The following is a 17,010-nucleotide window of genomic DNA, read 5'->3' as shown; positions in this document are numbered from 1 at the left end:
AGGTAGAATCTTCCTTACATTAACTATTTTCTTCATCGTTTACTATCGTTTACTATTTTATTAAGGAGCAACATTCGTGTGAAATAGTTTTACGGATATATGTTCGTGAAACGGGTTGACCCACCACTATCAAATTACCCGATGCATTAACTACCATAGAATTCGGACCTTAATTAGCCCAAAATCAGTGAATTGCGATTTCTTCTTCTAATCTCACGACCAGGTCACGGATCTTGGAAAGGAGCGCGAGCCGCAAACACCCAGTCGCGGACTAACCTTCGCATCGCCATCTCTGGCCAATCTCTCGGTGGTTCAGGTGTTTTGTTGGCCGATGGGAGGTTTTAGGCGACCCTAAGACCAATTCAAACCAAGTCCAGCAATTTTCGGGCAAAATCAGTCGCGATTCGAACTCTCAGAGCTTCTACCGCATGAACCACCGTCGCTGCTGTTGTTCCTACTAGATTCTGCTGCAGGTAGAATTTTTATCTTATATTTTTGAAGTTTCGAGCTCACTCCAGCCTTATTTCAAGCAATCAAATCAGAGTCTCACTGTATCACAAGGAAAACCATCGCCATATAGTAAAGCAACTTTCCTGGTTAAATTTGCATGCTTATCTTTGTTAAAGAAAATGCTTATTTGGCAACCTTTTTTTATCGTCAGATGTGTGGTAATGGAGTTCGATGTTTTGCCAGATTTATAGCAGAGCTTGAAAATATACATGGGAGACAGAGGTTTGAAAAACCCCTTTATTTTTTTGGTCTAAAGAAATTTACATTTTCCAATAAACTTCTTTTCCTTCTAATCTATTGCCTCAAATTATTCTGGTGTCATATGATATCTATGAATTTTAAGTTGACCTTGATCATTCCTTTGCTGGTTTTTGTGGATCAATAAATTCCATGCTGTATATAGAAATTTTGGTGGAACTATCATCTATATATATATATGTAACCTGTCTCTTCCTCCTATTTGATTTAGAATTTGTAATCAACTGTTATATCTAACCTCTCCATACTTGTGATTTTAGTAGCAATCGTAGACCATACCCTTATCATTTCTATCCACTTTCTAACCAAAACCTTGTGCCTTTGGATTTGGAAGGACAATGTAAATGAATTTATTGTTTGGTCTTGTAGCTTCACTGTGCACACTGGAGCTAGTTTAATTATTCCTGAAATTCAGGAAGATGGAAAGGTACTTTTCGAATTTTATACTTCACATTCTTATATTTGAGTTTTGGTGGGTTGTGAATTGTATAGAAAAGTTTAACTTTTTACTCGCAAAACCGGGCAAATACATTATTATGTCCCTCTTGTTTCTGGTCTTTCCCATTTATGTTCCTCAAAATATTTTGTTCCCATTTATATCCCTCATACATTAGTTTTGTTTTAAAAATTGACCTTGCCGTCAATTGCTCCGTAAATATAAGACGAAAAGTACATGTGATGGGCACGTGGTTCTTAAATAACCAAAATTAAAGCCACGTGCTCATTCTTTCTGCACTAAGGCCCAAATCGATTCGAACTCTCTCCTATGTAACAAGCCCCATCTCCCAATACGTTTCTTCTCCTTTGTTCCAATTCCACTCGCGGCCACCGATTTCTCTCCGATATTGGTTGGCGAAGGCAAGGAGACAACCATCATCCTCGTTCGACCTCTGTTGTATGTCATATTGTTGATGATAAATTTTGTTGCTTTAATTTACTCTTTTGGCAAACGTGATCAATTATTTAGTATAATTCTTAATGATTCAAACTTGTTTTAATTTACATTTGTATTACGAATACATATAGAAGTATACATTTCCCACCAATGCTAAAACAGTACGCATCCATGCTAAATAATAAACAAAAACTAAAAAAAAATACAGCAACACACATCCATAAAATATGGCAACAATACACATCCATGTTAAAATAGTACGAATCCATGTCGAAGCATACATCAACGACAAGTATCTTTCATCAAAATAAAAATACAAACTGAAATCCAAATCCGGTCTCATATGACAATCCAATATGTTAATCCAAAAGTAGCCACATGTGCAAAGACATTAAATTATGCTAGAAATTCACATGTCTAACCAATAAGACAAAATACATGTTAAAACCACATGTACTCTTTCTTGGTAATATAATATCCCTTTAATTTTCTTGGACTGGAGTTTCATTTCCTTGGACTGGAGTTGAATGACTCTGCTTCTCTTGATTACCTATGCATGCTCTTAGTCTAGAAACTGTGACAAAGTTTTTTCCCCCTTTCACGAAAACTGGATTGTTCATAAGCTGCAAAATAAAATTCATGAGCCTCTGCTCAAGTTGAAATGTTATTAACTCACTTACATTTATGCTAGAAATTAACTACCTATGATTCGTGCATTATATCCTCAACTCAACCACTGCGACTACAAAAATCCCACCATAACATAAACATAACATCTACCAGTGCTGAACAAAGTTTATTGTAAGCCTATGCTCAAGATCAAATGCTATTAACTTACTTACATTTATGATGTTCAATGCTCCTTTCCCTCTAGTTTGCACACCACCATGTGAGGCTGTCCTTCTCACCTATATTCAAATAAATGATATTTATATTAATACTAGATATGATAATAAAATAAATTCATGAGTTTTAGATGTATAGAACTTAGATACCTGAAGTTTTTTCTTTTGCAGTGGCCTAGAATCAATTGTTGCTCTTGATTGACTTTGTTGTGTTGGAGGCTCATTCACATTGTCTCTTGTTTCTTTGCACGTCCTTTTGTTATGTCCATCCCCTCCACATTTCCTGAACTTATTATTTCTTCTAGCCCCACGCATATGATGTCCGCTAGGTACTTCATCTCTTTCTCTCCTTCTCAATTTGGTAGGTCTGCCCACTTTCTCTTTGTACACCGGTGGTAGTGGTGGTGTCAATTCACATTCCGGCCATAGGTCAGTACCAGTAATGGGCAAAATAGCATTCTCATAGCATCTCTTGTATGTTTCGACCATATAATAAGGACTAACATATTGCAGTGGATCTTGATGCTTACACCAAAGGGCACACACCACATGTAGGCAAGGGATGCCAGTCAAGTCCCATTTTCTGCAGCTGCAAGAGTTTGTACCAAAGTCGACAGTGTGTTGTCCAGATGGTCCATTGATTTGAAAGTGCATAGGATCAGCTTGTAGTGGGCTATGTTGTGCTGCCTCCATGTAAATCTTGGCCAAAACATTTCTAATTTTAGGACAAATAATCTTGTCCCATTTTTCAGCCTTCTCTCTGTTAAGCTGAAAACAAACCATCAACAAATTTCTTATATTTTCAAACATTGGAATTAGCGGCTTCTCTCGAGCATCTAATATGAGACTATTGAAACATTCACACATGTTATTCAAAAGTAAGTCACACTTAGGAGCAGTGGTGAAATGCGACTTAGTCCAATGTTCCTCTGGTTTCTTGGACAGCCAATCATAAGCCTTCTCATCCATTCGTTTCATCTCATCCATCCTTTTTTCAAAATTCAGCAACTGTTGTTGCTTTTGCAGCTGCCCAAAGTGAATTTTTAATAGATATGCCTTTGAAACCATCTCTTTTCATGTTAGTGTGTAAATGTCTAACACAAAAACGATTCTCCGCAGCAGGAAATAGACTTTCGAATGCTAGAATTAGACCTTTTTGTTTGTCTGACATGAAATTCCAGCCATGTCCATCGCCAAAGCCTATGTCAGAGTCCAATATCTGTAAGAACCACATCCAAGTGTCCTTTGTCTCTCTTTCAACCATCGCGTAGCTAATGGGGAAGAATTATTGTTGGGATCTAGTCCAATCGCGGTTAACAATTGTCCACCATAAGTAGTCTTCGAAAAACATCCATCAACCCCTATTAAAGGTCTACACGCTTTCTTAAAACCTTCTTTGCATGCAGAAAAACAGATGTACATCCGCTGAAATCTCGGGCCATCATCATCCTCGGTCAATTTTAAGATCACTGTGGCACTTGGATCAACACTTTTCAACTCAAGACAATAATTTCTAATCTTACTAAATTGTTGGGCAATGGTTCCCTACACCATCTCAAGAGCTTTCCTCCTAGCCAAATAAGCTTTCTTCCTTGAAACACTTAATTTCAAGCTGGAATACACCTTGTCTTTGAATGGTATGACTCCCAACTTTGAGTTTGATTTAAACTTTTTCGCAAAAGTCTTTCCCAACCAACTGGAACTAGCGGTTCTATTTTTGTTTTTCCAAAAACAACCATTGTGTTCCGACTTAAAAGTCTTTACCTGCCAACAACTATCACGACCCATTGGCGAGACATGAATCACCCAATCACAGCCTTCATTTCTGCACCGACCCCTAAGCCTCTTCTATCGACTTTGATGAACCGAACTGATTTTCCTCGTCTAATGCAATGACTTTTGATGGCAAATTTAGCCTCATCTCTTGAGCTAAAAATCATTCCAACCTTCAATTTAGGATTCTTTGCATCTTTAATTGGGTCGAACAAGGGAAATTTCTATGATTTACAATCATCACTATCAGAATCCAAGTTACTATCTAATTCATTAGTGTCAACAGAATTATCATCACCTTCTTCATTTTGCATCAGAGCTAAAGCTTCATTAGGAATACCTCCATGATCAACAATCATTGTGTCACAATTCATACCAATATCATGATCAATATGACTATCAAAAATCCTATCATCTTCTTCAAACTCATAATCACTATCATGAAAGTTATCATCTTTCTCAAAATCAGCATCTTCATCTGATCCACTTGCCTCTTCATATGTACCTGTTTCACCGTTGCTACCATTCTCATCATCACATTCATACCCCATATAAATCTCCACTTCATGGTTAGCTGAGATAGTATCTTTAATTCTTAAAACATCCGCATCAGTCTCTAGATATCTACCCTTGCTCGAATTAGACCACATTTTGTGCCAAAATATAACCTTCTCCGGCTCTACAAAGCCTAATTCCTCAGAAAATCCTTGCAAATGGAGCATTTTGATTTTATTGTTGTCTACCCAGTCATAATAATCAATATTTCCTCCAACATATTCTTTGGATGTACTTGTGCCCTTCATTTTTCCATTATAATACATTTTCAAACTTACAAATGAATCTTCTCCAACATTACCTATAAATATATACAAGAAGAAATTAAACAAAAAAAATTAACTGTTTATTTTATCAAAGAATAAGTAATACCATAGCTCGGAGTGCAACTCAAGAAGCATCTACTTCTTCTAGCCATCAGAGATCCCGTTACACTGCAAAAATAAAAAAAATCAGTATTGAATTATCCCATTAGGCCTACTGATACAATGAACAAAACTATAAGCATTGCATTGTTTTAAACCAAAAGTCTTCGATAAAGGAAACAAAACTATTTAAGAGTCACGTGTGCATCACATGTAATTTTCGTCTGATATTGACGGAGTAATGACGGTATGGACAATTTTTAAAACAAAACTAATGGATAAGGGATATAAATGGGAACAAAATATTTTGAGGGATATAATTGAAAAACACCAGAAACAAGAGGGACATAATAACGTATTTGCCCCCGCAAAACCTTATGGTTTTATTGATCTATGAATATATTTTTTTGCATCATTACTTCAACTAATTTATTTAGCATTTATTAAAAAAATTCAGGTTAGAGTTGATATGGGGGAACCTATTCTGAAGGCATCAGAGGTTCCTACCAAATTACCTCCGAATGAAAATTAGTCTGTTGTTAGAGCAAGATTAGATATAGAAGGGGTAAGCTGGAATGTTACTTGTGTTAGAATGGGAAATCCTCATTGTGTCACTTTTAGTACAGAAGCGATCCAGATATTTATTTATTACCTTCACTTGTAACCTGCTCATATGGTCATGAGGAATAGATGTTCCATTTCGTGCTCCCTCTCCCTGATACTTTTAATTGCACAGGATTTGCAAGTCGATGAACTCAATTTAGCACAAATCGGCCCAAAATTTAAACATAATGAAATATTCCGTGCCCGAACAAACACAGGTACAGTTGCATGACCGGCCCAGCTGAAGTAGTCTTTCATGGATCAGCTCCGTTATAAGTTGTTATCCTTCATGTTCTACTATAGCCTTTTGTCATCTGCCCCGACTCTTTAGATGATCAAGCATGTCTGGTTCTTCTTTCGAGCTATCCAATGGCGCCCTTTGCCGAAGATGTGTGATGCATGGCTTTGTTGTTATGTTTTGTTTTGTTGATTCTACGATAAAGATAACAAAGGTTATGGTTTTAGTTGGGAAAGCTTTGCTTTTCGTTTTGTTGACTGTATTCGTAATGTACCTTCTAACCAATTTTACTGTAAAACTTTGAAGTTAAAGAGTCTTGTTCCAGTCAATTGATGTATGATAAGTAGTTCACCGTTGAATGTAACAGCCTTCATCCAGTTCATTTCGCAATGACATTTTTTTGTTTTACTTCTGTTACCAAATTGCCATGTTCAAAGTTTTTCTTGCCAGACTTCATTTTGAACACCACATTCTAATTCTTAGCATGATTTTTTCACCTGTGAGTTCAACTCGCTAGCCGAGCTTAAGGATAGGCATTCAAGCTCGATTTTGCATTTTGATGAGCTCGATTCGTTATGTTATCCAACGTACATAAATTGCGTTAAACTTAAACCAAAAATTTACTCGACTTCACAACCGTTCCCGATGTAAATAATAATATTTTTATCATAAAGATTAATATTTTTTATTAAAAAAATAATAAGTTTTATGTCAAATTAACATACGATGTAAGTAATACTTTCAACAAAAAAACTTGTATTTTTAATATAAAAAATATTATTTTTTATGTCAAATAAACGCATTATTTGTGACATGTAAACGAATACATTAGATAATACTTTAACAAAAATGCTAATATTTTGATAAAAAGTAATAATTTTGGCTGAAAAATAATACTTTTTATGTCAAATTATCATACATTGTAAGTAATATTTTTATGATAAAAACTAATACTTAGCACAAAAAAAATAATATTTTTGACTAAAAAACAATATTTTTATGTAAATTTATCAAACGATGGAATCAATAATTTTAACAGAAAAATCAATATTTGTGTTTTTGTATTTCTCATAAACTAAAGAACGATTATATCATGTTTTTGTTTTCAGCTTCACAATATTTTCTTTAGGTATATTTCACAATTGTTATCTTGAATTTTTTTATTTTGATAATGTATTTCAAATTTGGATGGATTAAACTCAAATCAAATTTAGTAATAAATATATAATTTATTTTTAAAATAAAAAGTATTACTTGCTTTTTATGTTAAATATGCATGCGTTAGTTAGAAATAATATTTTTCACATATAAGTAATATTTTTCGCAAAAAAACAAATATGTTTTCAAAATAAATTAAATACGTTTTATGTCCAATTAGCATATGTTAGAAGTAATACGTTTACTATTTGGTAAGCTTGATTAAACCAAGATTGTTTAATTGTCCCATGTTTTACTCGCTTTCAAGGCATTTGGATTGGAAAAATGATGGACTAAAACACTGTTCATGTAGGACACATTTTCCGTTCATTTTTCGCTTGATTAAATTATAAAATCTACAGTACCAGAGATTGGGAAGCAAAAAATCAAAAATGCCCTTCATTTTATTAAATAATAAAAACCAAGAGGCCCACCACTAAACTTTCCATTCACCCCTCTCCTTTCGTTGCCGAGGACCATTGAATCACCCCTTCACAAATCAAGATCATTCATCCATTTTTTCTCACTGAACGCATTTCACAGCAAATCATTGTCCCAAATTAAAAATTAGCCGACGAAACATTTTGCAGACGGGAGATAGTCATTCACAAAATCTTTTATTCGCCAGATGACCTACGTTCCTTCAATGGGTTCGCATAGTAGGTTTCGATCTTATAGACCTGATTTGTTCTCTATAGTTGAAAAACCAAAAAAAATATACGCCTAAAAAATTCTTAGGCTTCGATCGTCGGTGAATGAGAGATATTCTCCTCAAATTAATCAGTTTATCCGATCTTTAATTTTTGCAATAGGTAGGTGCGTTTGAGTTGTGATATATTAGGGTTATATACAAGGGTATTTTGGTCACAAATTAAATAATTACTAACTTATCTCACTTTTAAAAATCACACCAAACACAATATGCTTATCACGATATGCTACAATCCTTCTCTATCAACCACTTATCAATCAACTTATTAATCATTCAATTATCTCATCCACGTACCAAGCGGACCCTAAATAGAAAAATTAATACTTTTGACAAAAAATATAATACTTTTTATATCAAATTAGCATACTCTATAAATAAAACTTTTATCATAAAAATTAATACTTTTGACTAAACAAATAATACTTTTTATTAAAAAAGTCATACATTTTACAGAAAAATTAATACTTTTATGTCAAATTAACAAATTTTAAAAGTAATAATTTTAACAAATAAACTAATACGTTTAATCTAAAAAGTAATATTTTTGCAATAAAAACTATTAGTTTTATATTTACAAAAATATATTGTCAATTGTATTCAGTAATACTTTTTACCAAAAAAACAAATATTTTTTTCCAAAAACGTAATACTTTTCATAATCATATATTACAAATTAATACTTTTTATGTGAAATAACTATATATTTTCAAAAATAATTTTAAGCCAAAAAGTAATATTTTTGGCCTAAAACTACAACTTTTAACTAAAAATAATAATACTTTTAATGTGAAATAACCATATATTTCTAAGTAATACGTTTGACCAAAAACGTAATACCTTTGACCCAAAAAGTAATATTTTTTATAATCATATATATTATAAAGTAATAATACTTTTTATAATCATATATATTATAAAGTAATACTATTTCATATACTCTCTTTTATTATTTTTAACCAAAAAAAGTCATAAATTTGACATAAAAACTAGCACTTTTGTCCAAAAAATTAATACTTTTCATGTGAAATAACCATGTATATTCAAGTAATACTTTTGATACTTTTGATATCAGAACTAATACTTTTAATCGAAAAACTAATACTGTTCGCAAAAAAAATTATACTTTTGGCAATGTATTACATCAACAAAAGATATTCCTATTTATTGAATCAAAAGTAGATTTTACATGTAGTGGTTAAAATTTCATATCCAAACTATGAAAACCACAGTTCCCCATTCATGGATTTCAAAACAACAAAAACAAAAACAACATTCATGGATTTCAAAACAACAAAAACAAAAACAAAAGAAGGAAAAACGAAAAAACTTAAGCCAAGTAAAACCATCTACAGAAAACACACATGCTGCAAAATATTGAGATGACATGTAAGTGAGCAAGTACAAAAAACCCACATCTCAATCTTAGCATATCGATCAGCAACAACAACATTGACCATTAATTGGCATCTCACACCAGACATAGCATAATTTTCACCAAAGCACAAAGAAAATAAAGATTCCTGAAAGTATAGAGCATCAAGTTTAGTTTGTGATCAATATTACATGTAGCACACCTGTGATTGTAATGATTGAGAACATATGCTTAAATTTATCCAAACTCGTACTTTAGCAGCATCCACATATGCAGAGTTAATAACTAATAAGAAGGGTAATACAAGATTACAAGTAGCCCACCTATGAATTGTGGTGCCACGGTGCCTAGAGTTAACTTGGAAAACTTGAGAGAGTCCAAAATTGATGGTCTGTATTGTTCAAGCATTGGTTCCACAGAGTTTCTTATTATCTCACTTCTCAGACACTGCCTGCGCAAATATGTTATTGTGCAACAAAGAAAAACTAAAATAAACTGGAAAACAGCTATTTTGGATTAAAAAATGCAAGAAAAAACATATCATATTTTGTCTAGATGATGATTGAGCTAAGTTAACTGTACTCATCAATCAAAAGAACAACAAATTGTTGTTATTGTACTATTACCATTTATTGGTTAAAGGAAGAAAGTGCAACTCAACTTTTGTCTCTGTGAGAGGACAAGCCAGGAAGGGTAGAAATGAGGCGGGAGTAATTTCATGGAATCTTCAATGTCACCCTCACAAAAGCTGCAACTGTGGCTGCCTAATATGCATATCTGTGTCGTGTGCTGCATATCAAATCAATGCCTCGCTTGGATCTGGTATTCTAGTACCTAGCAAATGCCACGATCAAACCGATGTCGATGCAAAACCCAGAGCATAGCCCACCCATCTCCGCCGATCTTTCTTTATTTGGATGAAAAGAACTGCGCAAGTATAGTATCAATATTCACGTTCCAATATCTCCTACCACTCCACACCATATAAAAAGCAATTTAAATATGACATTCAAGGCAACTAATCATGGAATGGGTTTGAGCAGCTCTAAAATTACACATAATCTCTAGTAATAACTATCCATGATAGGGTCTTTGTTGAGCTTATAGTGAATCCGAATAATGACAGCGATTGTTTAGAATGCCATTTCTTAAATTCAAGTGACTGAAATATGAAAATTTGACATAACTTTCTAGTTTCAACAAATGGAACAGAAATAAATCAAGCTTAAATTATTCATTTCACCTAATCTCTTCATCACGATGTTCATAAATCAATTGAGAGACAAGAAACTCCCGACCACAGTAATTCAAAAATTTTAACTTGCCTACTACAAATAGCTTTGATCATCGTGAAAACTTTGATAATCAAAATAGGAAACAACGATTGTAAACATGATATCATCTTGATTACAAAACCGTGATCGAAAAGGGCGAGTAAGTTGAAAGAAATTAAAATTTCAAATCCAGCGAAAAACAATAAAACAAGAAAAAACTGAGAAATGGTTTTTGGAAAGAAACCGTATACCTTCTTATCGGTAAATACAAGGAGATCACCAACTTTCTGATAAACAAGATCAACCATGGCAGTAATGGTGTTCTCCACTGTTTCGACGATGGATTTGAGCGGACCGGAGTTCTGTTAAGCGTTTTGTTTCAGATTTGACACCACCATCAACCAGAATCTTCAAAAATCCTCAGAAATTCAAGGGGTTGAGAAACAATTGGGAATTCCTAGATTGGAGATGGACCGAGAGTTTCTCCGTTGAATTTCGGAAGAGAACCGATCGAGTTGGGGCTCAATTTAGGTCAGAAATTCAATTTGGTTCAGAATAAGGCGGGTCGGGTTGTGTAGAGATATCCGTCACCAAATAATGACCCGTAAAACCGGGTCATAAAAGTGTTTGTCTTTATTAAGAATTAGTGTATAGCCTCTCCCTTTCTTATCATTAATTAGGTTAAGGTGAATGTTCTTTTCCTTAAGTTACTATAATTGATAAATAATTTAATATTTTGTTGTATTACTTTCATTATTATATTGATCACTTTGAAACAAACGCTAACGAAAAAATCTGATATGTTCTTATGTTACTGTTTTTTCAGCAAATAATGTTGTTGAATGTATTTGCAAAATCTGATGAATCTATGTCATTTCAACTCATTCATTATAATGTTAAAATATTTATAGCGCAATGATGATTTTTAGTATTTACATTTAATCTATAAACTCCATTCCATGTCATTTTTGTTTGTTTTATGTGGTTTTATCAATGTTAATTTTATCTTTGTTCTCTGGAAAACCGAGTATGAAGAAATGAAAAAACTTTATGGAAGAAACCTGATTTTAAAACAGAAAATAAAATTTTCAAATATCAATTTTTAATTTTGATTGCTTATGTTGCACTTTATTTTGGCTCTTTTGTGATTTTGAAGTTCTCATCAAGTTTAGTTATTGGGAGGAAGCTATCTCGATTCTCGAGGAACAAAGTTTGACGAATTAGAAATCTATGATGGAAAGAGAAATCGAAGTTATTTTATTGTTGATCTATACTTTCGCTTGAACAAACTAATTTTTATCATTTTTTATTTATATTTTTCTTCAAATCCCAAGATTTCGTACTTAATATTGCCATTATATTTTGTGTTTATCTTGGTTGCTTATATAATATTTTTTTATGACACACACATCACGTGGGCCTTTGCTGCGAGTATATAATAATGAATTAGCATATTATTACTACGATGGCTGTGTTTCATAGAAAAATTAGTGAATGAAATATTTTTTTTAAATTAAATTGAAATCTATTGATTTTTTAAATTGAAATCGCAGTAGGAAACAAAAACGCAAGTGGTATATATAATTGGATGGTTGAAAGTGTTTTGGGAATTATAAAATAAAAAAAAAATTCACCACCGTACCAAACTTATCGATATATAAATTATAAAATAAATTACCACTTAATTACGTATTTATATAAACCGAGTATTAATATTTTATAAATTTATGACAGAATATGTGGTCAACACAATAACATTACATGTTTGATTATCATGTGAAAAAAAATTAAGTGATTGTCATACAAATGAAATGTGCACTCATCATGATGGTTATTTATTAATATTTTTTAAGAAATGTTTTGATCATAAACCAACATTTTCTAACCAAAACCATCGATTTACGAACCAATATAATTTAATTATATATAATAATAATTAAATAAAGTGAGAAAAAAGAGAAAAAAAAAACAAGATTGGAAATTATATGTAGAGAAAAGTGGCATTTGCAACGCGGCAGCTATTAGTTAAAGCAGAGCCAAATTTACCGGGTAAACAAAAACAACCAAGCTTTCTGTTATATTACTCAACAAAACTGAAAAAAAAAATGTTGGAATTTTTATTTAATTATCACCAACTTTTTTATGGATAGAAAAGAGAGGGCAAAAGAGAGAAGAGAGAAGCGGCGGCAAGAGATATCTCTGGCCCGTACCATCCCTTATTCCGATCACCAAAGGTTAATTTACATATATATATATATATATATGCATTTCTTTTCTGTTATTCTTATTAATTTTTTCTTTTGTATTTTCCTAAATGTTGTTTGCATGCATGTTAAATTTGTCTAGCGACCAGTTTTTATTTCAATGGATAAATGCTGATCAAGGATTTGTTGATGATCATCGTTTCAAAATTTTCTAAATGCATACGCCTGATGAAATCGAGCATTTAGCAACCATGATCCAGCAATATATATATACGTATATAATGTATCTGCGGTGTGTGTATATATATATATATATCATTCGGTCATCTAATATTCATGGATCCATATAAAAATTTATATATATGAGATCAGTGATTAATACGATGGCTACTATATGAGGTAAACCTGCTGAGGTGTAGTCGTTAGAGTTTGTGATCCGATTTCTTTTGGACCTGCTGCCTTGAAAGCACGTAGAGCATTGTATATATGGTGCAATTTTAACCATGATGACGTTTTTAGATGGTGGACCTCGGACACAATCGGAGTTGTGACGGGCGCGAACAGGGGAATAGGATTCGAGATTGTGCATCAGCTCGCCTTGCACGGGCTAACCGTCATTCTGACCTCTAGAGATGCTGAAGTTGGAGAAGAAGCAGCAAAAGTCTTACAGGAAGGAGGCCTCAATGTTGTGTTCCATCAATTAGATATTGTGGATCCTTCATCTATTGAAGTTTTCGCTAAATGGGTTCAAGAAAAGTATGGCGGCATTGATATTTTGGTATAAGCCCTCTTTTTTTCTTCCTTTTTTTTTTAATTACATGGAGTTATAATCTCAGAATCAGAGTTTTGAGATATAAAAATGGTATTCTGATGTTTCAAGAACATAATGATGTTTAATTTTCTCTTTAGACTCTGCTGATTATGTGAGGATTAAGGTTAATAATGCAGGAATAAATTCCAACATGGACAATCTTGAGGAATTTGCTGAAAAGGTAATTGGCACCAACTATTTTGGAACCAAGAACATGATCAAGGCCATGATTCCTCTCATGAGGCCTTCGGATTCGGGTGGTCGTATCGTTACTGTGAGTTCCCGGCTAGGAAGATTGGACGGGAAGCGAAATGTAAGTGATGGGGTGTTAATTAGTTTTTCTTTTTTTCTTTTTTTTCCTCATGATTTGCCATCCCCATGATTCTGAGCCTTTGGCACATGATTGTAATTGTGAATGTATGTAGAGAATTGGAAATCTTGATCTCCGAAAGCAACTGGAAGACGACGAGTCGCTGTCTGAGGAGCTGATCGACCAGACAATGAACACGTTCCTAGAACAAGTGAAAGATGGGAGTTGGAGAGACAACGGATGGCCTCAAGTTTTCACGGACTACTCATTGTCGAAACTAGCGGTCAACACATACACGAGGCTGATGGCACGGGTATTATCCAACCGGCCCGAGGGGCAGAGGATTCAAATAAATTGCTACTGCCCTGGCTGGGTGAAGACTGCGATGACTGGCTGGGCTGGCCATGTTACGCCCGAGGAAGGAGCCGACACCGCGGTGTGGCTTGCCTTGCTTCCCGACCAATTTGTGAGTGGCAAGTTTTTTGCTGAAAGGCGTGAGATTAGTTTCTGAGTGTCGTTTTATGATATACATTTTTGAGTTGCTTTTACCAAGAATTTATGCTTAGATTAACATGTTTTGGGATTGGGAATTTGGGATGCATCAATTCACTTCTATAAACAATATCTTATTCTATTCAATCTCATCCTTTGTTTCATAACACAATTTTTGTGATACCAACTCACCAATTATTTTTCTTCACGCGATCTCTTACTCACTGCTGGCCCTTGCCCAACATGCCCGGGGCCCACCTTGTTTTTTTTTTAAATAATTTTTTATATCTTATATTATATTATAATAGTGGAATCCAATTAATTATTTAAAAGTTGTTATATTATAATTATTGACGGAAACTTAAACTCGAATCTTTCGAGTCAAATCGAATAAAAAACACAATTCGATATAAGATCGTTAATGTAGTTGAATTACCAACCTTTCCTCCGATAAAAATAGCAATTCGATGGTCCGATACTGATCACAAATGAAAAGGAATCAAGTTCACAATCCAAATGCTTAATCAAAGTGGTATGATAATGATTGCAATATATGAAAAATGGAATTCTCTTCCAACTTCTATATCGATTCCAAATGAATTGTGATACATGTATGTATCATGAAAGTTGGATGTTATTAATTTAAAATTAACCACTCCCTCCATTTATTCAAATATGAAATACTTGAATGCATTTGGGTCGGTTCGGGTCATCCCTCATGGGCGACCTGTTTATATTTCCTACATCTCCCACTCGCACATAAGGGCTAGACCTTTCGTCTAGTTTGTACACAATTATACACCACCAATTTTATACTAGCGAATGGATCGTGTGACCAACGAGTATATTAAATCAGAGCTCATAGCCATACACCTGTTAAGGATATATAGCAACTCATTTCAAAGTATTCATGAGGATAGCTACTCGTTATACCCCAGATTTATTTTATTACACTAATCAACATATCTCTTGTCCTATACAAAATAATAAGAGCATACTTGATTAAAAAAAAATATTAACCAATATTCATGTATTCACAATTATGTTCTAAAAACTATGTTAAACATAATTAGCCGACTAGTGAATACAAAATGAGTGTCAAAATAAATCTTTATTTTCCACTGAAATCTTTCAATCTTTATTTTAGCTGTTTTCTTAGACATGTACCGCATTACCGAATCATCCATAGTTATTGGTAGCATGCTAAAGTAGCAACACTAAAATAAAATTTAAAGAAATCGTTGAAAGTCTTAAGGGTATAAGATTAGGTTTGTATTTAAACATATGGATCTCACACAATGAGTTGGGACTCATCTACTCATTTTTCAGATGGCCACTTCAGCACACGTGGTATGAAAACACGTGCTACGATGTGAATCTTCCTCCTTTTGAAAGCGTATGCCATATATATAATATTCACATCGTACAGATCTTAGTTCAAGTGTGTCTCAACACTTAACTTGAGTTTTCACCTCCTTTATCCTCCAGCATGTATCGATATATTGAAAACTCTAAGCTGGCTATAGACAAGTTTAATGGATTGTGGGAAAATCCATTCCGATTACAATTTCATGAAGTAATCTCATCTTGGTAATTCATGACCAAGGCAATATATGTATTGATTTTATTCACTACAAAAAACAATATTGTCTCATCTCTGAATGTTTCTTAGCATCAAAGGCGATTGCTCGTATGAGAGAGCCAATCTCAACTTGTCAGACATACCTTTAATACGCAGATAAAAAAATCATAAGATAAATGTGTACACATAACACATAATAAACATTCTTATAATAATGAGCATAATATCTTAATTGTTCATGTGTTCTGCTACAATCACATCCTACGTACTTCAAGAGATCTAACATGATCTATAAAGATATCTCGTGGTATTTACTTAGTAAAAGGATCAGCCATCATCATGAGCGTAGGCATGTATTTCAAAATCACTGTAAGGCCCTGAAAGATTAAATTATTAATTATGGAATTGAGATTTAAATTCCGAATTTTGGGAAAATATCAATGGGATAATTTATGAAAATTAGAGATTTAATTTTCGAGCTGAAAATATTTAATTTGAGAATTTACGGATTTTGAGATTTAAATTCCGGGATTCTTAAATTAAAATATGGAAATATTTGAATTGAATATTATGGAATTTAAGAATTAAATTTCGAGTTCCGAGAATGAAAAGGATGTAATTTGACGGTGAAATCCGAGCAGGGATCAATTTGCAAATATAGAGAAGTTCAAGGACTAAAATGCGATAAGTCCAAAATTATTTAATTTTGATCCGAGATTATTTAATTTGAGAATATATGGAGTTTAGATTTAAATTCTAATATTCTTAAATTATTTAGGATTAAAATTGAATTAAATCGCTTGTCCGGGGACTAGTTTGCAAATAGGCCAAAGTTCAGGGACCAAAGTGCAATTTTCTTGCAAGTGGCCTTTTATACGTGTGCTGTGTATGAAAAATAATTATCAGAATTCACAGCTCATGAACAGTGCATATCTCAATTTCAGATTCCAAATGATTTCTTCATCTTAAATTTTTGATATCTTTTACTCTGTTCGTCCAATTTCAGAACCGAGC

General features: G+C 33.3%; 2 protein-coding genes and 1 long non-coding RNA gene across 10 annotated transcripts; 2 read left to right on the top strand and 1 right to left on the bottom strand.

Annotated features, from left to right (window-relative positions):
* The first annotated feature begins 163 nt into the window (after positions 1 to 163).
* Positions 164 to 6,419, top strand: LOC140879860 (uncharacterized). Of its 8 annotated transcripts, XR_012149534.1 has the most exons (7): positions 167 to 473; positions 662 to 732; positions 1,138 to 1,195; positions 2,874 to 2,937; positions 3,022 to 5,766; positions 5,938 to 6,022; positions 6,108 to 6,419. XR_012149534.1 is itself a non-coding variant. In XM_073283804.1 (5 exons), the coding sequence occupies exons 2-5, from the start codon at positions 662 to 664 to the stop codon at positions 3,147 to 3,149; spliced, it is 321 nt and encodes a 106-aa protein (XP_073139905.1). In that variant the 5' UTR covers positions 164 to 579; the 3' UTR covers positions 3,150 to 6,371. The 8 variants fall into 8 exon arrangements, 2 of the variants coding, with proteins under 2 accessions (XP_073139905.1, XP_073139904.1); XR_012149532.1 differs by having other exon boundaries at positions 5,938 to 6,419; XR_012149533.1 differs by having other exon boundaries at positions 3,022 to 6,022.
* Positions 6,420 to 9,537: 3,118 nt separating this feature from the next.
* LOC140884423 (uncharacterized) lies at positions 9,538 to 11,193 on the bottom strand. Its single transcript, XR_012150647.1, has 2 exons — positions 10,849 to 11,193; positions 9,538 to 10,250 (listed from the first exon to the last, which is right to left on the bottom strand). It is a non-coding gene; the product is annotated as an uncharacterized lncRNA (long non-coding RNA).
* Positions 11,194 to 12,727: 1,534 nt separating this feature from the next.
* On the top strand, positions 12,728 to 14,439 carry LOC140884667 (uncharacterized). Its single transcript, XM_073291497.1, has 4 exons — positions 12,728 to 12,831; positions 13,321 to 13,579; positions 13,737 to 13,925; positions 14,038 to 14,439. The coding sequence occupies exons 1-4, from the start codon at positions 12,740 to 12,742 to the stop codon at positions 14,431 to 14,433; spliced, it is 936 nt and encodes a 311-aa protein (XP_073147598.1). The 5' UTR covers positions 12,728 to 12,739; the 3' UTR covers positions 14,434 to 14,439.
* Positions 14,440 to 17,010: the final 2,571 nt, after the last annotated feature.

The sequence above is a fragment of the Henckelia pumila genome, chromosome 2 (genome assembly GCF_033568475.1).
Source record: "Henckelia pumila isolate YLH828 chromosome 2, ASM3356847v2, whole genome shotgun sequence".
NCBI lineage: Eukaryota > Viridiplantae > Streptophyta > Magnoliopsida > Lamiales > Gesneriaceae > Henckelia > Henckelia pumila.
Note: the sequence above shows the minus strand (reverse complement) of the source record. Positions and strands in the feature narration are given on the sequence as shown.

What these genes read in the sequence shown, in the direction of transcription:
- LOC140879860 (XM_073283803.1), top strand. Translation starts at nt 662, where the DNA reads ATGTGTGGTAATGGAGTTCGATGTTTTGCCAGATTTATAGCAGAGCTT. An exon ending in AATATACATGGGAGACAGAG is followed by an intron (nt 733 to 1,137) that starts GTTTGAAAAACC and finishes TTGGTCTTGTAG; the next exon opens with CTTCACTGTGCACACTGGAG. An exon ending in AAATTCAGGAAGATGGAAAG is followed by an intron (nt 1,196 to 2,873) that starts GTACTTTTCGAA and finishes TCAATTTGGTAG; the next exon opens with GTCTGCCCACTTTCTCTTTG.
- LOC140884667 (XM_073291497.1), top strand. Translation starts at nt 12,740, where the DNA reads ATGGATAGAAAAGAGAGGGCAAAAGAGAGAAGAGAGAAGCGGCGGCAA. An exon ending in ATGGCGGCATTGATATTTTG is followed by an intron (nt 13,580 to 13,736) that starts GTATAAGCCCTC and finishes GTGAGGATTAAG; the next exon opens with GTTAATAATGCAGGAATAAA. An exon ending in GATTGGACGGGAAGCGAAAT is followed by an intron (nt 13,926 to 14,037) that starts GTAAGTGATGGG and finishes GAATGTATGTAG; the next exon opens with AGAATTGGAAATCTTGATCT.